Source organism: Nuphar pumila, chromosome 2 (genome assembly GCF_984573655.1).
Source record: "Nuphar pumila chromosome 2, dmNupPumi1.hap1.1, whole genome shotgun sequence".
In the NCBI taxonomy this organism is placed as follows: domain Eukaryota; kingdom Viridiplantae; phylum Streptophyta; class Magnoliopsida; order Nymphaeales; family Nymphaeaceae; genus Nuphar; species Nuphar pumila.
In genome coordinates this window covers 129,432,378-129,456,826 of record NC_143250.1, presented here as the reverse complement: position 1 = coordinate 129,456,826, position 24,449 = coordinate 129,432,378, and the positions used below count along the sequence as shown (strand labels likewise).

At 36.4% G+C, this 24,449-nt stretch overlaps 1 protein-coding gene across 2 annotated transcripts in view; it reads right to left on the bottom strand.

The window, feature by feature from the left end:
- The window catches only part of LOC149847093 (uncharacterized), a 38,257-nt gene extending 32,223 nt beyond the window's left edge, over positions 1-6,034 (bottom strand). Inside the window, exons 1-4 of one of the 2 annotated variants that reach the window (XM_089996808.1) lie at positions 5,667-5,883; positions 5,006-5,141; positions 4,749-4,911; positions 4,087-4,649 (exon numbers count right to left, since the gene is read on the bottom strand). In XM_089996808.1, coding sequence (XP_089852934.1) covers positions 4,087-4,649; positions 4,749-4,911; positions 5,006-5,141; positions 5,667-5,743 — 939 coding nt within the window. In that variant the 5' untranslated portion in view covers positions 5,744-5,883. Of the gene's footprint in view, positions 1-4,086; positions 4,912-5,005; positions 5,142-5,666 lie in introns of both variants that reach the window. The other variant, XM_089996807.1, reaches the window with a different exon arrangement.
- Positions 6,035-24,449: the final 18,415 nt, after the last annotated feature.

The following is a 24,449-nucleotide window of genomic DNA, read 5'->3' as shown; positions in this document are numbered from 1 at the left end:
TTTATTTTCACTTTTTGTGATTTTCCTCATATATATTGAGATTTATAGAAAATCCTATAAATTTGTGTGTGAGTTGCATATTAAATTGGATGACTTGTTGCCTTGCAACAATCTTATGATTCTATGCCTCTTTGATGCATTTTTTCCACTATTATGCACACAATGGCCTTACGTCTTGGATTAGATGTTTCACTTTTTTTTATGTATCAAACTGTGTGTTTGCTTGATTTTTGAGATGCGGATGTCTATTGGGATCTACAAAAAGTTTGCTAAAATCTGCTCTATAAGTAATTGTTGTGTATTTAAAAGCGTATTTGCATGTGCTTTATATTGTTCGTTTGTGTGTTTTGTGTATTCAAGAATGTATTTGCATGTGCTTAGTGAGTTTATTATTATTCTTTGGTCGAATTCTCATATTTTATTTTGTTAGATACTTAGATCAAGTTATTGCATTGGTGATATTGCTAGATATTGGTTTTGGACCTTTCGATATTTATTTTGAATTCTCTATTTGTTTATCACTAATGCATTTGCTTACATTTATTTATTTTCCAAGTATTTTTTTAAAATTTTTATAAGTTTTTTAAATATTTATTTGTGAGGCTTACGCTTTAGCCTCGAGTCTTCATATTTGGATGGTATGCCTCGCTACACCTCAACGCTTTTCACAACATTGCTACAGACCATGTAACACAAAAGGTTTTCCTCAAGTAGGCAATGCTGAAGAACAAGTGCAGAGGTGATTCATACGGAGGAGCAGAAGCAACAGGCAGTAGTCAAGTGAGAGCCAAACACAAATTTCTCAGGCTTAACATCAAGTCTCAGATATCCATTTAAAGAGGAACACGTTCTGTGTTTTCAGGACAGACGTGAGTTGACAAATTTCTTGGGAATCCCACATTATGGAAAACAGAGAAATGAGTAGAATGTTAGAAAACCCAGTTAAATACTAAGTTATGGAAATACTCCAACGTAAATTAGTAATCTAGAAAAAGCCTTGCATAAAAAGCGAACATACATCATGAGGTGGTTCTCATGTTTCTAAGGAGCAATGATTTTCAAGGAAAAGGACTGTGCTCCATCAAAAGTCATTCTTATCAACATAAACGTGTGGACTGTTTGTTTCATTCATCCGCCATCACAAGATCGAGTGATAAAGAGCAAGCTAAATAGTCTCAAGGTAAACCAATTTAAGGAACAAATGAACAAAAGATACCAACTGAACTAACCCATGACATTTTTCTTTTTCACCTTTCCACATATTTGATGTTTACATAATTATCTATGCATCTCTCTAGACGTCTACGGTCCAAAGACTATTGGGGTCCATCATCCATGATGTATCAGCATGACATTTTTCTTTTTCACCTTTCCACATATTTGATGTTTACATAATTATCTATGCATCTCTCTAGACGTCGACGGTCCAAAGACTATTGGGGTCCATCATCCATGATGTATCAGCATCTATATCATCATTATTTAAGTGCCGTAATCATGACCACCAGTGTTGTGAAAAGCATTGAGGCATAGCGAGGCGCTCCACCAAAATCTGAGGCGAGGCGTAAGCCTCAAGGCGTAAAGCGTAAGCCTCAAAGTTTTTTTTTAAAAAAAAACTTAAAAAGCTATAAAAAATATCTAAAATTATAAATAAAAAAATCTTTATTGATGAACATACCGTGATTTCAACATATTATATCTTTTTCACTGTCAAACACGCGTATCAAAATTTTCCCCAATGACACTGTTAGCGGTCTCAAGATCGAGAGACAGAGGGGTGACATCGAGAAGAAGCAGGTCCTGCACCTTTTCGTTGCCCTCTCCGCTCAAAATGGTGGTCTGGACAACAGCACTGTAGGCGACGGCCTCATCAGGATTGATGCTCTTCCAGAGCTCCTTCCCATCAACTGTTGCACCTTGGGAATCCTAGTCGATCCACCAACAAGAACAACATCGTGGATCGAGCTCTTGTCCATCTTGGCATTCCTCGAGCACTTCTCGACGGGCTCCATACACTTTCTGAAAAGGTCCATGTTGAGCTCCTCGAACCTAGCACGGGTGATGGTGGAGTAGAAGTCAATTCCTTTGTAGAGGGAATCGATCACAATGGTGGTTTGGGCGGTGGATGAGAGGGTGCGCTTAGCCCTCTTGCAAGATGTCCTCAGTCGCCTGAGAGCCCTGGGGTTGCCGGTAATATCTTTCTTATGCTTCCTCTTGAACTCCTGAACAAAGTGGTTCACCATCCGGTTGTCAAAGTCCTCCCCACCAAGATGGGTGTCTCCTGCCGTGGACTTGACCTCAAAGATACCCTCTTCAATGGTGAGAAGAGAGACATCGAAGGTACTGCCGCCGAGATCAAAGATGTGGACGTTCTTCTCGCCTGCGCTTGTGTTCTTCTTGTCCAGACCGTAGGCGATAGCAGTGGTGGTGGGCTCGTTGATGATACGCATCACGTTCAAGCCAGCGATGACAGCAACGGTGTGCACCTCAGTCCGAGGCACGCCTCGCCTCAAGGCATGAGCCTCAAGGCCTATGAGGCGCATGCCTCAGGGGTATTGCGCTTTATACCTGCGCCTCAAGGCACAAAGGCCCTCGCCTTGAGGCGAGGCGCACTTTTTGCGCCTTTAGGCGCGTTTTTAATAACACTGATGACCACCATAACCACCAGTCCTTGTCTTATTTACATGGGAACAACTTGCAAGTTCTATATCTCCAAGTATTTATTTTGAAAACTAAAACCTAAATCACATTATGATGTTTCATGTCCGCCTTTGCATTTTCACTAGTAATAGCCCAAGGATTCTGTGTATACGAGCTCATATGAGTGCATAATCAAACTTAGTGGGCTTGAAAGAAAATTTATTGAAATATTTCATGGATCATGTTTAAGTATCAGTATTTTACCATTGAATATAAGCACATTTCATTTATGTGAATTACTTAAAGTAATTATTTATCTTTATCAGTTTATCTTTAAATGCATCAGCATTTATATGATGCATAATATCAAAATCTCACTAATGTGAACTTTTAGATATAACACTTTCCTTAAAAACAACAAATCTATTACTGTTTAGCAACAAAGGTAGAATTCATTCATTGGTTATAAATGCATAAAGTATTCAGAGTGCACTCCCATTTTGCACGAAATGTGATGAGAGTACTAACTGGCCCTCAACTTGCGAATTTGAGAACCTAGAGGGGAGTCAGCAATCCAGCTACTAAAGTATCCCCCTTCTTCTAGATTCTTCAGCTAATAATAAATAGTGCCACATACTGTTCTTGGGATATTCTCAGCACATGAATACCTACAGATATCTAAAAAACATTTTTGCAAAAATGGTGTTGTTGACTTTTAAGGGATTCAAAATTTGCCATAAAACAAAGGAAATTTATAAAATAATATCACATAATTTTCTACTCCATAAGTGATATCCTTAACGTTTCTGCAATGCACTCATTCCTCAGTCATTCTTTCCAAGATCCACCCTAACATATACAAGTCAATCACATGTATTCTTCTTCTTGCTTGCTCATAGCCCAACATTCAATTCTATATAATAGCAGATGCTTTGGCATACCCTTCCAGACGTACCTCACCAATTGGGAAGGCACTTGCTTCATTTCATAAAACACCACTAGGTTGTCTTGTCTCCACTTCATCCATCTAACAATAACCATAAATGATGATCTGGTTGAATCTATCATCATTTTTTGATAAAATAGATGTCCAGCACCCAATATATATCAATCATTTCATTTAACAGATAACATGGCACAATGAATGACAAACTTTGGCCACTAATCTATATTAACCATAAGCTCTTATTTGCATTCCCAGGACAGGTCATTTAAATGTCTTATTATGAGTTTTTATTTTGCCTAGATTTCAACGGCTTTCTCATGAAATCATTGCATATTAATCCAAATGATGATGTAACTAGATATTGGCAAGCATTAATCTCATGCAAATTCATTTGTCTCGGAACACTAATATGTCATGCTACAAATTTCCCAAACAGATTCTCATGTAATCGGAGGAGAAGGAGAAAAGGCAACTGCGACCAGTGTGCTGTAAAAAGTAACCTGTTCATTGTGGGGAATGCCAGAAGTTGAAGATGACGTTATCTGCCCAACATCCAATAAATATTCATCACTTGCCTCACCATCTTTCATCCGTTTAGTAAAACTTCTAGACATCTTATTCTCAGCCCCTGAACCCAAGTAGCTGTGGAGACCCCAAAGATCCACCCTGCTTCGGAATGATTTCAACCTTTTGTTGTTAGCACTATGATCAGTTCCCGCCATGTCGCAAGCCCTGGAATCCATACACACACGTTCATGGTTTCTGTTTTCAAGTGTACCCTGGAAGAAACCATTCTGACAGCAAACTCTCTTTTCATCCCCATCAGAATTCATTTGTGAAGACATAAGAGAAGATGTGAAATGGTTATGGTCAAAATAATTAAGTTGTGGTGCACTCTTTGACTGAATGCCGTAGTCTGAGTGCCTAAGAAAGTTGGCCTCAAGTTGCATGTTTCCTTCTTGGTTGGGTGTCTCTTCGACCTTCGGTCCAATTATTTCATCACTCCCATCATCAAAGCCAGAGGGAGTGGGCTCATCCCCAGATACTTTCAGATTACTTCTGTCTGTATCATAACTCACAGAGTCTGATGAATCACCACCAGAAAGGAATAGAGCTAACTGGTCCCTATCTTGTTCGTTCAAGTTCACCCAATGATTTTTACCATTGCCATCTCCCGCAGATTGGTGCTGCAGGCTTGTCTCCATCAGTGTTAATTGCTCCCGAATTGCTCTGATAAACTGGTCATGCCTCAACATAGCATCTCCGTTGAAGTTCACCTTATCGGAGACACCGGATAAACCAACAGCCCTCTCAAAATCCTCCAACTGAACACAAACGATGTAACCAAGTTAAAAGGGATATTATCAAATATGCAGGAAAGAGTAACTCGAAAATGAACTAAAAATTCACCATAAATACCTGCCATTTGGTTGTTCCAAGGACAGTAAGGAGATCACGCCGGTGAAATTCTATTGAATTGAGTAGTTTTTGGTCAGCAGGTTCAGCCCCAACAAGGCTTTGCTCATGTAAAAGAGTTCTGAAAACAGACTCCATCCTGTAAAAGCATAAAAACTGCTTTTAAAAATTCTCTTTACTTTTTTGTAGTTCACTTTCTTCCCATCAGATATAGAAACGAAGTTGGTATCACCACAACTAAGCAATAAAAGACGGCCCTAGCGGCTTATGCAAATCCACATATCTGTCTGACATATATTTCAAAAAAAAAAAACGGCGTGCAAGAGATCCCTTCCAAACTAATACAAGGACGAGAGATGAGACTTCTTAGAAGATGCCAAATGCCAAAATCGGAATCATGATTTTATTTGAACTTTATAACTATTACACCAGCATACACATTCAGTTTATGAACAAAAGGTTAATAGCAAGAGAGCAAAATGCTTCCCCAACAAGTACTTGAAACGGGAAAAAAATGGGTAATAGAGAGAAATCTTAAGAATCAACCAAGAAAAAGAATGCTTTACCAGAAACCACCAAATACCAATAAAAGATACCATGACATTCACCCAAATAAACATGGAAAAATCCCTACAAATCAATTCGAAGAGACGAAAATACAAACCTGTCGGCCGAGTCTTGCACGATTTCTGCGGCTGAGAAGAGAGGGTCTCTCTCCCATCTGTGGAGATTACCCGCCATCTCTATCAAAACCAACGGCAGAAACGATCACCAAACCCGAATATGATTTCAAGAATTCAAAAATCCCAGGCACCCAAATAGATTAAGAGGGACACGAACCCGTTCTTCCATCAGAAACCCCCCAGATCAACAAAACCCATCCCCTAAAACCACGCAAAGCATTCTCCCCACGAAATCATTTCCCTCCTCTTGCAAACCCAGAATCTCAGGCACCATAAGGCATCAAATTTGAGGGATGGGTGCCATCGCAAGAATGGTGATGGTGGTGTTGCGGAAAAGAATGGAATGATTAGTGTTTTCTAAAGAATACAATACAAAAATAAGCAAACGAATAAATATTAAATTAGAATTTGCCGGTGAGTAAGCAAGGAAAAGAAGAAAAAGGAAGAATCTGACTGTGGGGGTTTGTTGAGAGAGAGAGAGAGAGAGTCTCAATCGTTTGATGTGTCAACCATTAATTATGACCCTTGAGATTAATTTAAGTCACACAAGGACAGGGGTGGCAATCGGGTGGGTTGACACGACACGATGACCCCATTTATTAAACGGGTTGGCGGGTTGGAGTTAGGGTTATATATATATATATATATACGGATTGATGAGTTCGTGTAAACTAGTTGACCCTTCCGCCTAACCCGTTTATTAAACTGGTTGGCGGATAGGTTAGATAAGTTTATATATATATATATGAGTCGACAGATTGACGGGTTCGTGTAAATGAGTTGACTCACTCGCCTAACCCGTTTATTAAACGGGTCAAACGGGTTGGCGGGTTGGCATACCCCTAACACGAACACGACTCGTTTAATAAACAGGTTAGGTGGGTCGACCCGTTTACGACACGAACCCGTTTAAGCCAAACCCTAACCCGGCTAAGAAGCGGGATGGTGGGTCGGGTCAGATTTTGCCACCCCTAACAAGGAGGAGCTTAATCATTAGAGATTAATTAGTGTAAGATGAGAAAAGGTTTATTGATAAGTTTATTGTATGTGGCACTTAAGGTCGGGCAGCCAACGCGTATTAAATAGGGTACATTTACGTGTGTGTACGAGATAGTGGACTACGAGGAGAGGGTTTTTCATTAGGGGTGGACATGAGGCTTGCCCGACCATGTTCACGCCCATTTAGATCACTTCATCGGGCTTTATTGTAACACCTTAATTTTTAAAATCTGAAAATCATGAAAACTTTTTTTTTGAAATGCATTTAATTTTTTTATAAAATTATAACAGTAAAATCTATCATGATCAAAACTTGATGTGTTACTTTTCATTTACATTTATAATCGTATAAGCATTTAAATCAAAAATCAAATATTCATAAATTGAATTAAATATCTATAATTATCCAAAATAAAATACAAATATTCAATTAACAAATAAATTTAATTATTAAAGTCTTAAGAAATTAAAATTGCTCTCCGTTTAAAATGTCAGAAGTTTGGGAAAGGTATGATTCAGTCTCTGTTGTAACCTCCCGTCATCGCACATGAGTTCACTCACTTCCTGAAAAAAACATTAAAACTATAGGATCAGACATATATTCTCTTAGTAGGATAGAGTTATGCTAAACAAGTAAATCAAAATACGTAAGCAAAAATTTTATCAAATTTTAATACAATTAATAAAATTAAATATAGACAAATTTAACATAAATTGCAAACATCTCAAGTAAGCATGTCGTTACGAAAAACAACATTTATTCATCATTCATTCAGACTTAAACAAATAAGAATGCATGAATAGTTAAAATGCATGTACTTACCAATACAAAAGTCATTAATATGCATGAATCGATTATTGTCTTTAATTATCTTTTCTTTCTTATATGATGCATGTCATGCCTATCTAATGCACATACATTCAGGTTTTACTTCTTAGCCCCGTAGGTACAAACACAAACACATACCTAGATCAGAGCCATGACGTAGAGAGTGTTTTCATGTAAAAGCCGCTTTGGCCTGGCCGAGCACATTTCACCAGTCTCGGGTGAGGAAAGACAAAAGCAAGAGAAACTCCCAACACTACCATTATGATGCATCGAACTTCCACTATTGAGTTTTTTCTCCCTAGGTTGCAGTCTATTGCAGAGGGTTTCTCCTATCTTCGTGGTTGGGAATGAGCAACCTTCTGTGCTCAAAAACATATTCTTATAAAACTATTTGTACCGCTTACCCTCTACTTTCAAGCTCTTGCTTTAGTATCATATGTTTCACTTATTTAAATTAAATGTATTACATGCAGCATCATATTTGAATCCATCAAAGAGGATTTGGCCACTTCGGGGCCAATAGATGTGTAATTAGAACGTTGTATTCATTACATGCTCAAACTTCTTTCTTTGAAAACATGCACGCATACACATAAATAATGTAGTAAACTTTCATAACTTTGCATGTATCTATGCATTCGCATCATCATCATTATCATCATAGAAATATGTGTAAACATACAATAGGAATAACATTATAACATTTATCATTAAGATCGCAAATCGAGCCTTATGGTCCCTTACTTAGTGTGTGCCATATAGGCAAGCACATTCATTCATTCATTAAGCATTCCATTCATGCCTCAATAGTTGGACAAATCATTTCCTACAGAAAATCAGACCTTTATCGAGCATACGCAGGCTAAGAAGTATTTATAGAGGCACATATATCGATAAATGATTTATGCAAGTATTCGAGATCAGTTCTTAAACTGATTCCAAACTTGCGAAAAGTCTAATTTTGTCCAATTGTTACAGAAACTAAACAAAAAATAGTCAATGGTCAGAGCTGATTTTTTCACAATTTGTAGAAAATTGTCAGCTTTTCAATTCTACAACCCGTTCATAAAATTCATCTGTATGAAGGAGTTACGAACGTTTTAGTGTAGACATGTACTTTTCTGTTTCGACTGTCATAGAACAGTGCTCAGTCCATGAACATAGCTTAAAATTTCACAGTAGATGTAAAATTTTGTTAGATTTTCAACACAATAAACCATCCGTAAAAACTCTCTGGACAAAGAAGATACGAGTGATTTACCAAATAGGTGTCAGGCTAGAAATACGTAATATCAGGTATATGCATTCGGGTGAGGCCAAAACAGGCCACCCGAATTTATATTTTTGAACTTTTTTGTATGAACTAAGCAAGAAAATTTATGAAATTTTAAGTACACTAAACTAAGACAAACTGCCATAGATAAATCTTATTTTCGTAGTCGTTTGGTCTGAAAATAGACCCGTCTCACATAGGGCTTATTTTTCCAGACATAACTTTGGTAAATTTTATAATAAAATAAGTAAACCACATAATTTTCCTACAAATAAAAATTATAAAATTATGCAATAAATTTAGACTATTCCCATGCACATACACTATAACTTTCAATTAAACTTTGCATGAAATTAATAAGACATATCATGGTTTTTGCTAGAATTAACAATTTTTTTCTAAGAAACCCGATAACACAAAACACACAATTTCCTAGAATTTTGACCATGAAAATCATTCAAATTTTTACAATGCATCCGTATTAACATAATCTACTAATCCAAACCAAAATTTGTAGAAAAATAATTGAACAACAAGTGTATTTTAAAACTTTTACGGTTTTATTTTTTGAGAAATCGGTTTTTGGAGAATACGATCTTTAGAGGGGTTTTCTTTTGAAAACCCCTTTCTATCACATACTTTGATAGCCCTAAGTCAAACCCACATGTGGGAGGCATGGTTTAGGATTTATACTTATAAAAAATTGATAGAATTCAAGCTCATGAATTTGGTTTTACGTGTAAATTATAGAACCCCTTACCTTTTTGGCAAAAAATTGGTCCTATGCGCGTAGATCAGTCTTCTATCATGAAACGGCCATCCAACATGAACAATGGGCTCACCCATGACCTCCTTACGCTCCTTACATGAACGTGGAAGCCTCCCTAGCTAAGCCAAGGGTGAAAACACCAAGTGTTTGGTATGGGGAAAGGAAGAGAGAGAAGAGAGGGATTTGAGAGATGGGAAAAAGGCTTGAAAAAAATCAAAGGGGAGAAAATGGGGGGGGGGCATGAGCCCCTCCTCCTTATTAATAGCTTTTAGGGCTTGGGTCAAAGGCTGAAATTAATCCTAGCCCTTGATCCAAATTAAGGTTTGTTTCCTAATTTCAATATTTTTCTCTTTTTTTTTTGAATTATTTTCCTTTTTTTTTTTAGTTAGACTAGGGTATATAATATACTATACATATCATAAGGTACACTATATATACTATATATTATATAAAAGGGAAGGATTGGTCAACCCCCATGGGTTGGCCCTCACTTTTCAATTTTCAACTTGATTGCTTGACAGGCAAATTGACTATTTTTTTATTTTTATTAATTTATCTATTTATTTTTTCTTCCTTTCCTTTCTTTCTTTCATTTTTCCTTTTTTTCCTTCTTTCTTTCTTAGTTCAACCTTCTTAGAACCCTCTAGATTTGATGCTCCTCCTTATGGAGCCTTGAAATTTAGTAAGTTTTAAATTAAACTTTATTTTAAGGTTTCATATATATATATATATATATTAAAGTTTAAATTGGAGTGCCACATAGGATGGGACGGCCCACCTATGGATTCCTATCATATTATATAATTTAATTAATTTTTTAGTTCCATTCTACTAAATGAAATTTCTAATTAATTCATACTAAATTCAAATTCAATTCTTTCTAATTTCAAATGTGAAATTAAATAAAATGTCAATAAATGAATTTTGAATTAAGCTTAAATGTAATTAAATTCCATCTATAAATTTTTGAACTCTCATGTATTTAAATTATTTATTTTAAAGATCCCTTTACAGGTTAATTTGAAATCTTCAGAAATAATTTTTGAAAAATTTGAAACTCAATAGGGTCGATGAGACCCTTGGTGTATAGGGTATTTCTTTTTTTATATACTTAAGATATTTTTCCTAAATCCTACAACCCTCTAGTACAGTGCCTACCAACAATTTAAAATTTTGATTTACTATTTCATAAGAAAAATGTGAAAATTCCTCAAAAAATTGCGGGTATTACATTAAGTGTGCTTTGGTTCGAAGATGATTTGGCTCATTTATTAATGAGTTGGGTTTTGGCTTGGTTCTTAATGAGCTTGAGTTTGAAGAGTAGCCCATGACTTTACTGATTCATCAGATGAGCTAATGTTTAGCGGGTCGGTCCAGCATAACTCAAACCTAGGGAATTCTTATAATACCAAAAGCAATCAATTAAATGAAAGATTATTGCACTCATCTAATTATTTTTTTATTTTTTATATACTCAATACAATTAGGGGTGGCAATTTCTGACACGACCCGCCAACCCGACCCGCCAACCCGCCTCTTAGGCGGGTTCGGGTTGGGCTTAAGCCAACCCGTTTAATAAACGGGTCGACCCGTGTAACCCGTTTATTAAACAGGTCGGGTTCGGGTTGGGGGTATGCCAACCCGCCAACCCGGCTGACCCGTTTAATAAACGGGTTAGGCGGGTGGGTCAACCCGCCAACCCGTCAACCCGACCCGATTGCCACCCCTAAATACAATTAATTAAGTAAATAATAATAGTTACAAAGTTACTATGCAACTAACTACTAAAAAATTAATTAACTAGTTCAAGCCCATCAAGTCAGGTTGGTAGCTCGTGAGTTGATTCGGGCCCGGCCCATGTATATAACTGGTCATTTTTGGCTCAATAGCTAACGAGTCAGAGCCTAAAACTTTAATCCAAACCGGACCCATGGTGGGTCGGGTCAGCTTGAACCACCAGGATGCACTACCCATTGTCCACTCCTCTCTTTCATAAATCCCTTTTAGTAGAAGGGAGGAGGAATGAGTTGGGCAGGACCTAATATGGGCTCATTGTCATCTGTTCCCATGTTCCCCGACCTCTCTCTCTCATTATAATAGGTAAGTTAGTTGAAAATCTTGTCACTATCCCTTAGGAATATGAACCCTGTAAAACTGAGTTCTGGCCTCTTTCAGAAGCAAATGATAACGTAAATTTCACCCACGATCAAACTTATCAAAAAGCAAGAAAGCAACTCATCGGCGTATTGATTGCTCGATGGACATAATTTCTTTTTCTGCCATCAGAATGATGGCAAAAATAAATGCATTATCATCTATTTATATGCAGAAGAGGAGGGAGGCCCAATGGCCCACGCACTGTGACATTGCATATTTACATCATGATGATAGACTATAACGAGACGATGATAGCTGTTGTGCCATGACACTACATTATTTGCATCATGATGGTCGGTCGAAACACAGCCTAATCCTGAACAGGAGACTTGGCTAGATTGTTGTACAACCTAGAGCTAAAAACCACCTACATCTTTCCAACACGGTCCAGGCTGTGAAATACATCTTGGCACTGTCTGTTCCAATTTGGCTCTACCCCCACATCATCAGTCTCCTAATAATAGTCAAGGATGCAACACCTAGGGATGGCTATCAGGGAAAAACAGGGATCAGTCTGAACGAGACTCGTTTGGAGCGAGGTTAGAGGATATAAAAGGAGGAATGGACCATCGAGGTGAAAATTAAAACCCAGGATGAAGGTGAAGGTGGACTTACTCTTGCCCCCGCTCTGCCTTATCCTCGGTCTCCCATAATGAAATTATTAATATACCTTTATTATATTATAAAATAATTTTTAAATCATATATATTTCTAACCCTAAAAATGGGTCTCTTTTCTCTCATCTTTCCTTCCTCTAACAGCTCTAAAGAATACCATTTAAATCTTTACCCAGAAGAAATAAGGACCGTCCGAACCCACTTCATTTGGAGCAGGGATGGAGGACATGAACCGGAGAATGGACCGGGGGATGGAGGTGAAAATCAAAGCCCCTCACGGGGATGGAGAGCAAAATTTTGAGACGGGGCAGGGGTGGAGAGCTTGTCCCCGTCTCGCCCCCGCCCCTATCCTGGTCCACTGCCATCCCTAGCAACACCCACCTAGGGTACTTGAGAAGATTTGCATCCATTAGTATTGGATGTGTTGATATTTAATAGGTTTAACTCTCAAAATGAAACTTTCATTTTAATCTAAAATTTGAACCCGAACCTAAACAAAAAATGTAAACAATATATCCTCATAATATTGGATCCAGAAAAAATGAGAACAAATGACATGCAAAAAATGCATTTGAGTCAAATATTTATTCATATCAATCCTAGATCCAACTTAAATTCTACCCTGAATCCTAAAATGCTATGATTAAACATATCTGGATCCAACCCAAAGGCATATTCATATTTTGCATAAAGAAACCATATTAAAAAAAAACAAGTCGAACTCAATCTGAATTCACATTAGGATTTTACTAAAAAAACCATATCCTAAAAGAATCCACATTGGCGGGTTTTCTTTCTTTATGTGTTTGGCTAAAAGAACTCTAAAACTTTAATCCTAACTAACGTTATTTTCCCCTTGTGCCAAGCATACAATCCTCCCTCATTAGGTCCCCTTAGAATGATATCCCTATCCTTGTGATCCTTAACATAAAAACATATAGGTGAAACTCAAAGTAACAATTATTTTCACGTGTAAATCTATCAACTAAAGGAAGATTTTTCTTAATTTTAGGCACATGCTACACATCTTTTAAAATAAAATATTTACCACTAGAAGAAAGTTTTGTTATCGGTAGTGTGAATGGGTAGATTTTCTCCATTACCAACTATAATTGTTTCATGCCCCTAATAACCTGATGTGCCTGTCATATTGCCTGATCCAACAATCATATGGGGAGTCACCCCTGTATTTGGATACCAATTCAAATTCTCATTTCAAAAAAATTCATGGCAACAATAAAGGCTTTGGGAATAACCCAACATCGTATGGCTGTCTGATTCTTTTTTTTCACAAAATTGGCAAGTCACATTATGCTGGTTGTTCCCTCTGACTTAACCATTATTACTACATTTGCCTTGATTTCCTAGTTGAAACACCACGTCCACCTAGAGTTCTACCTCTATCACGACCTTTGCCACCACGATATTGCTTCCCTTCACCACAACTTCTTCCTTGTTGTGTAAAGAAAGCATATGTCGAAGACTCTTGAGAGGACTTCTGATTCAAAAGTTGAATACTCTTTTCTTGTTTAAGCATCATATCATATATTTCATAAAATGCAGAAAGAGTTTTGAAAGTCGTGATAGTAGTAAAAAACTTTCATAATCGTGTGTAAGTTCATTTAATGTGTAGCAAACCAAACCACCCTCACATATTTTCATCACTAGCACTTAAAGAGTTAGCTAGATATTTGACATGGTTTAAATAATCGACTATATTTTTATCGCCCTTATTCATGTCTTACAAATCCTTTTTCATCTGCATAATTCTAAGACTAGACTAAGAAGCATACATCTTTTCAAGCACAATCTAAGCATCTCTAACACTAACTCAATTTATTTGACTAAGCACAACATCATTTAGAGTAGTCTTGATCCAACTTAATGCAAGTTGGTCTCAACTTTTCCAAACAAGCTTCTCTATATTAATGGATTGTTTCTCTCCTTCGCTTTAATCTTGATTTGGTGTATGAAAAGATCCACAGTCAAATTTAATCAAACCTTGGCTATATATAACTTACTATATTTGTGACTGCCATAACATATAATTATTGCAGTAAAGTTTGATTGACACCAAACTAAAGAAGGCATTCCGCTGGATTGCCAGATTTGAAACGAGAGAGCATGCACTACATGGATGAGGGTCAATAGAGATGACACTTTAACGACAACAAAAAAAGTTACCGCTATTGACTTAGAAATAACAGTGACTTTAGATATCTCCATGAATGCCTTGCCTCCACACAAATGTCTTCATTAAAGACATGTGTATAACGACACCTTTATATATCATCGTTATAGGTATGGTTATAACGACAACATTATATGGATGTTAAACATGTCATCATTATAAACACACCTATAACAATGACTTTAGATATTGTTGCTATAGGTATGTTTATAACGGCAAAATTATATGACCATTAATTATTGCCATTAAAAAACTTTTACAATAATATTTAATAGGCATATAAAATTGCCACTATTGATATATAATGGTGAGATAAAAAATGTCGCCATTATAGCCTTTCTCTATAATGGCAACATGTTTGTTGCTTTTATAGCCTTTCTCTTTTTTTTATAATAGTAACATTTTTGTCACCATTATAACCTAGTATTTTAAAAGGGTTCGACAGACCCTTTTTCTTTTTTTTTCTCTTCTTCTTTTCTCTCTCTCTCTTTGTGATCTCTCTGCACTCTCGTCAAACCACTACTGACCATTGTAGAAGTGCCTGCTCCCTCCTCTCTGCTCGGGTGACACTGCCACCGTCGGAGTGTCGGCTCCCTCCTCTCTCTCTTTGCAATCTCCCGCTGCCTGGCAACCCTCCTCTTCTTATCTGGCTGCAAGTGCAAGGTATCTCTCTCGCTTTCTTCTTCTTCTTATTTTCCTTCCTCTTCTTCTTCTCTCTCTCTCTCTCTTGGGCCTCTCCTCATATGAGTGTGGACTGTGTTCTAGCTAATTTGTCTAGTTTAGCTCTCCTTTTGATATGTGTAATTGTGTGTATCTTCCTTTTTCCTTTGTTGGTTATATCAATAATATCTGAAACCATTACATCAAATTCTTCGTCCACTAAAAGATAGGCTTAGAGATCTGAGCACACACATAAGGCGACCTATTTGTATCTAGTGGCATGTCAAGGTTAGGAATTTGAGGTCTGAAAATTTGTTTTCTTATTTTGTAAGCAAGTGTTTGATTCAAAACATTCACAATCACATTTCAATAGAATGGTCTGGAAACATAAAGGGAGAACCATCAGAAATAATTCAGTTCCCTAGTTTTATGTTTAAGCAATAAAAGTGGCTATTGAAAAGGATTTTTTTAGCCTTAATGACTTGCATTTTCTGGTTACTAAATTGTGGCTCATGTTTTTTCAGATGGTTGTAGACCCTTTGTGTCTAAAACACAAGATCAATCCATATTGTGTGATTCAATGATATTTCTTTATCAGTATTTTTAAGATATTTAAGATGGTTGTTGCACAACTTTATAATGCTGGGAGCAGGCAATGTGCATTAGCACAAACACAATAAATTGATCGAAATCATGTGAAAAATCAGATATCAACATCAATAAAGCTTATGAAGCACGAGAAAAGTCTCCTTGGAGAGGCCTTACTCATTTATATAGAAGAGGGAAGGGGCATAGTATCTCGTGTGATCGATCCCAACACAAGATAATGATGGTTTCTTGCAGACTAAGAGCGGAAAATCCAGTAGGAACAATGGGGAGGGGTTGGTATAAATAGAAAGAAAGAAATAAATAGAGAGAAAGGGTGGAGACGCTGAAGGTCTACTTACTCTGTAAGTATTTACATCTGTAACCATATATCATTTGCCAAGCTTCAATATGTATTTACATCTGTAATCTATCAAGATATGGTCAGTTTAAGCAAATTTGTAAAAACCAATCAATTAGTCTCTCCAACGGCTGAGCTTGAGTATCAGTCTTCATAACCTGAATGTACTTTTTGCATAAACGATATTTGATAATGTAAGCATCATTGTATACCATTATTTTGTTAATAGTTGTATACTTTAATAGTTCTAATGTGTATTATTTTATGTGTATGGCATTTTTTGTCTTATAAAGTTGGCAAATGTGTGGTTTCTGCAGCCTAATCTAAATCAATGGCTAACTATTAAGCTCTTGATTGCAACCATCCGTAAATGATGGTGGCAATGTTGATACATGGTTTTATATATCTTTTTGTACTGTAACAAGAAAGCTGTAGATGTAGGTTTCATTCCATATGTAAGCACATTTGACTGGATGCAACAAGAGAAGGAAGCACATTTTGCTACTCTTTCATATTGGCTTGGTATTTCATGTGTACATGACCTTCATTTTGATAGGCTTTTGATAAATCTCTCTGGCATGTGAGACTGATGGATAGAGGAGTTGTCTTCAGTGACCATATTTATTGCATTCAATCGCCTCCACAGGAGCTACACTCCCAATATAATTTCACTGCTGCTTTCTTTTAGTTAAATTTGTTTTCTGAGATTTATGTTGTCAAAACAAATGGCTTCTTGGTATTTGATGGAGGTCTATTTCATCCTTTTCTTAAAATTCAGATATGCTAAAAGTCTTGGTAGATTGCATATTCATTTAAGCACTTAACAACCAAACATTTTGGCTCCTGTAGGTTGTTTGTGGTAGATTGCATATTCATTTGAGCACTTCACAAACAAACATTTGAGCACTTAACAATCATCATAATCTATCATAATCTATTTGTGGATGTTTTTGTTTTATTTTTAAATTCTTACCCTATAGATGTTGCCAGAAAGTCCTAATTGGTTGGAATTATGTTTAGACTCATAAATTGATTTAAGTGCAAATAAACATCTACCTATTGAAGAGTTGATAAAGTATGTAGGGTCACAAAGTAAGTGTAATGTAAATGCCTTTGCGTTCTTTTTTTTCTTGAAAATGAATTAAAAAATGTATATAGCTGTTGTTTATATTTCATAATTGTATGCTATCTTAACTCCATGATCTTGTTATTGCCGTTAATTTGATTTAATATTATTTTTGTATGATAGTAAATATTCTTGCATGATTGTTTGCATGAAATTAACATATGTCAACATACTGTTCACGAGGAGGAGGTGGACATTCTTCCATCATGTGGATCAGTTCACCATCCACCAACCAAGGTGAATACTTAGATGGGATCGACTTCAGATCATAGGTGGGTGATACTTCAAGGGAGAAAGAGGAGACCCCCCCCCCCCCACACACACACACACCGCAGACCACTGCAGCTCTAGAGTCATCCACGACAACCTCAGGTAAATATTAATCTTGTATTTTTTGTATAATTAAAATTTTATTATTATCATTCATATTAATATTTGTTTCTTATTATAAATTAACAATTGTAGAATCTTCTCAGCGTAAACACGAGAAAAACAAATGTATAGCCCACCAGAAGCAAATCAAGCAATGAAAGACTTTAGTAAATATCAAGCTTAGGATGCAAAAAGTCATGGGCGAGGGCTTCTCCGTATTTTCTAGGTGGCTTTCGTGCATTGTCAGGGAATGGTCCAACATCACTCACAAGTCGTAGATAAAAGTCTCAGAGGATGAGAAGATGATGTTGCGTGGCATAATTTATGTAAGTATATAGCCTAACTATTTTGATAAACATATTAAAACAATAAAAAAGTGTTACTAATTGTATTTTGATAATTTGGTGCAAGCCAAGATTGATTTAGACAAGGATATAGTTGAGCATTGTGCTACCATAGATAAACAACTTCAACTATCATACTCAAGGGTGCGAGAAGGTTTTTATAAGCATTATAAGAGGTTTGAAAACCACAATGAAGCAACAAAACATCCTCCCAAAGGAGTCAACTCTGAAGTGTGAAAAGAGATTTGCAACTTTTTCACTGGAGACTATTGAACAATAAATATTGGATATATATTCATAAGTAAATAAATGTTCAAATTTTTAGATTTTGTGAGCTAATTGATTTTCTTTTTGGATAACAGTGGATGACGGAGAAAAATTTTATGAATAGAGCAAAATAGACTGTTCAACATACCAGTAGATCGTCTTCGCACATCCAGAAGGTAAGTTTCTTATTCCCTAAGTTTTTCATATAGTATTATAATGCTAAATATGTTTGATCTAATAGATTCTAAATTTGTTATTTGTAGACTGAAATGAAAGGGTACGAACCGACAATGAGTGCATTTACAAAGAGATACATACCCATTAAGATCACATGGTATTCATCTACAGTGAAGCAAAAGCCACCTTTATAAGTAACTCACACTTTGTAACAGCGAAGCAAAAGCCACATTCATTTATTTTATTTTGTACATTATCATTAGTTACTGATAACCAAATACTAACGTTGTGCAGAACAAGCTGCACTCTGTGGAGATTGAAAGTGATGAAACATATTATTCACAAAAAAGTCTGTCAATGTCACAACAAGATATCTTTGTCAAAGTCTTCATGGAGCGATCTAGACATATAAGAGGGATGAGCACATTTGTCATTTCATTCAAAGGCAAAGTCCGTATTTCAGAGCTATCTTCTCAACTGAAGGTGATGTAGTCGTAGCTCTAACAATTTAGAGAAGAACAAAGAATGAATGAAGTTCAATAGGAGCGAGAGAGAGAAGAACGAGAGTGAGAGAGAAAAGGATGGGAGCAACTCCTTTAGTAACAAAAGCAAGAGAGAGAAGATCAGAGCGAGAGAGAGAAGAAACTAGGAAGCTCAGAGAGCAGATACAAACCTTCATAGATTCTCTCAGACATAACCCCTATCCTAGATCTTTCTTATTTTCTCGTAGATAGAATTGCCAAATGTCTATTTGTTGGATGAACATGTCATAGTTTTTGTATATTATGTTATGTTCTAAGGACAAGTGTCTATTTATATTTTCTTTTTTTGTTTAACCTGTATTAATTTTCACCATAATGAGATGTTGTAGTTAGTATGAAACTAATTATATATATACTTATTTATTGAATTGAAGTTGATATTGTAACACCTATGAATTTTGTAACATGAATAAGCATGAATTTTGAATTTTTTTATATGGTCTGGATGTTATATGAGGGTATTTTTACTTTTGAATATAATATTGGATCTCTAATATCGGATCCCTGATATCTTATTTGGATCTTTTATATTAGATATGTGATATCTTATTTCCATATTTGATATTGGATCTCGGATATCTTATTCGAATCTTTGATATTGGATCCCTAATATCTTATTTGGATCTTTAATATTGGATTCATGATATCTTATTTGGATATTTGATATTAAATCCTAGATATTTTATTTGGATATTTGATATCAGATCTCTAATATCTTATTTGAATCTTTGATATTGGATTTGTGATATCTTATTTAGATCTTTAATATTGGATCTCTAATATCTTATCTTGATCTCTGATATTGGATCCACGATATCTTATTTGGATTTTGGGTCCCTAAAAATTTGGATCCTTGCATGGATATGAATAGACCTAATATGAATCCAAAAATCTAAATGAATCTTGGATCCTCATTAAGTGGATCAAATTATCCATGATGGGTGAATAAACCAAATAGGGTGGGGGCATCACCCACCTAATTAATATATAAACACATATATATTTTTGACATAAATAAGATGTTAAATAGGCTTGTAAAAGATCTAATGTAAATCTTTAAAAAAAAAGTAAAAGAGGGGTTACTAAAGGTTAAAAAGTGAAAAAAAAGAAAGTAAGATGGCAAGTTAAAAAGGGGAAAAGTGGGCTGAAATGTAGCAAGGGGGGAATCCACCTCTTGTGGAATCCCCGTTCACGCCCTTTGCAAGAAAAAAGGGAACCCGAACTCCATTTCCCTTATTTTTTTCCTTTCTCCCACTCACTCGACCCCATCCCTCTCTAACTCCCTCTCTCACACGATCTCTCTTTCTCCCTCTCACTCGACCGCATCCCTCTCTAACTTCCTCTCTCACTATTTCTCTCTCTCTCTCTCCCCCCCTCTCGTGACCCCATAAATCCTCCTCTCTCTCTCAAATCTGATCTTTAATCTCTCTCTCCCTCGTGATTTTCATATTTCCCTCTCTTGCCCTAACCCAGCATGAGAATGTTAGGGGTGTTGCTGTTGTAAGGAGGGAACAACCAACGATTCGAGTATCCAGCGTGCCTGGGTGTCCTCATTTCAACGCTGAGGTAGGATCCATATGCCTTTGTTGTGTTCAATGTTCCAAGGTTGTCATGGTATATATCAACGATTCACACCTGCAACAAAAAACAAGCCTATAAATGTTTTGGGTCAATCTGAAGCCCAACAAGTCATTCCCAGAATTCTCTGGTATGACATATTCTGGGTTGGAACATAGCTGTTAAACAACTCAGGAAGTTCCTCTCTGTGTTACATTTAGAAATCCACTTGTATTTTGGTTGGTATTTGTTTTATTAGATCTCAGAAAAAAAAAGGTTCTGTTAGTTTTATTCTCTAGAAATCATGTGTCAATATCAATCATTAAATGATTTTATTTCTGGTGACAAATAGAGATTTGCAAGGGATTTTTGTGTTATTACCTTAGAATTATAACACAATTGGCTTGATTATTCTTGCTAAAGAACATGAACCATTTCTTTCTTTTTTCCTATTTTCTAATATGTTTAATTGAACTGTGGGCGTTTGCTTCTGCAAATATGTACATAGGATTTACATGATACATACCAGCAATCAAACAAATCTTGGATGCGATATTCTGTCAATTATGGCAAAAGTTTGGATCGTTAACGAGGGCCTCGTACCTGTCAGTTCTGTTATGATGACAGTTACTTTCTGTTGTGATTTTGCGTCAATTTACTAACGAACTTTCACTTGAATATTAGATAACAATTAGTAATAATCATTCATGATTGTTTTAAAACTTTTTCTTTCAGATGCTTAAGGCTGATAACTACTGTGTGAACCAACAATCCCTTGTTTGAATTAGTCGTCTGGTGTTTCGACTGACCACCTGTAATCAACCGTTCTATGTAACTTCCCATTTCCTTAAACCAGTTGTGTTATGCTGAGGATCCGGTGGCATAAGAGAACACAATGGGAAATGATGCTCTAATTGGTCATGGTCTGACCAAGCATATGGACATAGATGCAGATGGTAGTCTAGGCATTTGTTTATGTCCATGCCATCTAATTAAAGACAAATTTTTGTTTCACATGAATCTGCTCATGTATAAATCAGTTTTTTTTGTCTAGTTGAGACATAAATGCGGTACTTATCAGGTTGTGAAAGACCTTGTGTTGAATTAGTATAGTTAGGCGAAAATAGAATTTACGATGTGTGTGTGTGTATATATATATATATATATATATATATATATATATATATATATATATATATATATATATATATATAGAGAGAGAGAGAGAGAGAGAGAGAGAGAGAGATCACATACACATGAATCTGTTAATGCCTTTATACCTGTTTTTCTGTCATAATAGGATTGAACCCGATATCTCTCTTATTGATTGAGAAATTGTTTTAAATCATCGCAATCAGGCTTAGAAATCAGATACAACCTGATCTGATAATATGGATCATTAGAATTAGACTTATCTATGTGTTTGTGTTGTTAACAGATATCTCTCTTATTGATTGAGAAATTGTTTTAAATCATCGCAATCAGGCTTAGAAATCAGATACAACCTGAACTGATAATATGGATCATTAGAATTAGACTTATCTATGTGTTTGTGTTGTTAACAGATATGTGTATGACAAGCTTATCAAATCTGAATTTTATTAAGCATGTTATAATATACCTATCCAATATGAAATTTTATTAGGGTATGCTTTTATTGCTCATTGAATCTGAGCTGCATTAAGCATGACAAACCGATTGAATTTGAAGTTTAACTAGGATATGCTTGAAATGCTCATGTGATTTGAATTTTTTTCTTTTTATGCTTACACATACTCGTTGAACCTGAAAGTGTTGCTGAGTATGTGGGGTCATGTTCAATGAACCCGACTTTCTTTTATGATCAGGTATGATAGTGTAAGCAAGTGAGGGCTCATATGGAGCTTGCATTTTGGTTAACCATCGTGGTGCTATATGAGCACGTGCTATATTGTTACGTGTGCATTGGTTGTGATGGTGTTGTAATGCATTAATGCATGCACATGGGTGTCCTGAGATTGGACATATAAATGAAAAAGATTATAGAGTATGGCACATAGACCTAAAATTGTACAAAATTAATATTCTTGCACACATAACCTTAATTAATGTCAGAGTAGTTTAAACACACAGGGGCTCTTGTTGCTTGATTGGTTTAAAGGTATCAAAGCACGCTGAATGAGTTTACCTAAATAAATAGAAGCTTGATGTCCTACCTGGACTGAGAATCTTTGGGCTCATGCCACTATGGTAGTATGCAATCATGCATAAGTTTTGCATTTTATTCATACTATTTTATTCATGATCTAGTGAAAATTGCATTAAAAACTCATTCTTATCAATGTTTTTGATAAACTACTTCAAATTCAAAATAAAGGAAAAAATCACATATTTCAAGTTCTTCCCTGCGTTTTTCAGTGTTTAATTTTGTTTAAAACTTTTTAATTCTTAATCTAATTAGTTTAGAAGTGTTTAATTAATATTTCATTTGGTTTAGAAGAGTCTTTTTTGTGAAACACATTTTTTTAGAAATACTATTTTGAAATTTTTGAAAATTAATTGGAGTTTTGCAGTCAATTGCCTTAAGGTCTGGGAAACTGAGGCTCGGTGAATATATGATGGCAATACGAACTGCGGGCCTCGCCCCTTCTCTTGGAGCCTAATGGAGGAGATCGACTGGTCCGTAGGTATGACATTAGGCTCATGAGTCAATTCTGGAATGGGGTGATGCACCTTCCCATTCCTAAGGGATATAACAAATTTGACTTGTGCATGGTGTGAATTTGTGGAGTGCAGGTCAAATGACATGGAATTCTCTCTCTTTGGGATGACAACAAGTTGACTAGATAGGTTCCCCTTGCTTTGCCTGCTGAAGGCCTCAACCAACTGCCCCATTTGAGTCTCTAGCTTCGCTATTGACTGCGTATGAGAACAAAAAGTGGCCTTAATGTCTGAAAAAGCCGCTAACATCTTCTCCTAAAACGATGTGCTCGATGTGGGCTCCTGAGGAGAAGGCAGACTATACTGGGGGTGGACCTGTGAAACTATAGGACACGAGTAACCTTGTAAAGGGTTACTCTGTCTATGCTGTGTCTGGGAGGGCTGATGGGGTGGGTTGATGGATTGGTTTCACCATCTCGGGTTATATGTGAGTGCAAATGAATTGTGCACGGGTCTAGCGAAACCTTGAGCAGCATTCACCTGCTCCTGAATGAATTCAAGATAAAGCAGTGTTGTGGGACACTAAAAAACACAGTGTGCAGGGCTAGCACATAGCTCACACACTCTTCCTACTAGACTTCGCGAAGAATTGGCTAGGAATTGATCTAATTTCCTAGTCAACTGGTCAACTTTGGTATGCAAATCTAACTCGGTCCCTACTTCAGAAATCCCAACTTTCCTAGGACCACTAGGCACAAATGTGGTCCTATCGAGCTGTGAAGACAAGGCATGATGCATCACGTTGTCACTCAGAGTCTCAAATAATGACCATGCATCATCCTCACTATTGAACATGAAAGTGCCTCCACATGACAAATCAATCATTTGCCTGTCCTTCTCGGTCAGGCCATCATAAAAATACTGCACCAGTTGCCAACAGGGCACCTGGTGGTGGGGACACTTGCAGAGAAGATCTCTCATCCTCTCCAAAGTTTCGTGAAATTGTTTTTTCTTGATCTGAGAAAAACTGGTTATGGCTTTACGAAACCGATTCGTCTTATCAACCAATTGGGAAGTACTTTTTATGGAATTCGCGCTGCATTCCTTCCCAAGTGGTAATCTGAACCGTCTCAAGAGCCTTTAGCCAGTGTTTGGCTTTATCTTTGAGGGAGAATGAAAACAACGTCAACCTTAATGCGTCATCTCCAAAGTTGTTGATTTGTATAGTCAGGCAAATTTCAAGAAATTCATCGCGATGACGATAGGAGTCTTCGTTGCTAAGGCTATGGAATGAAGGT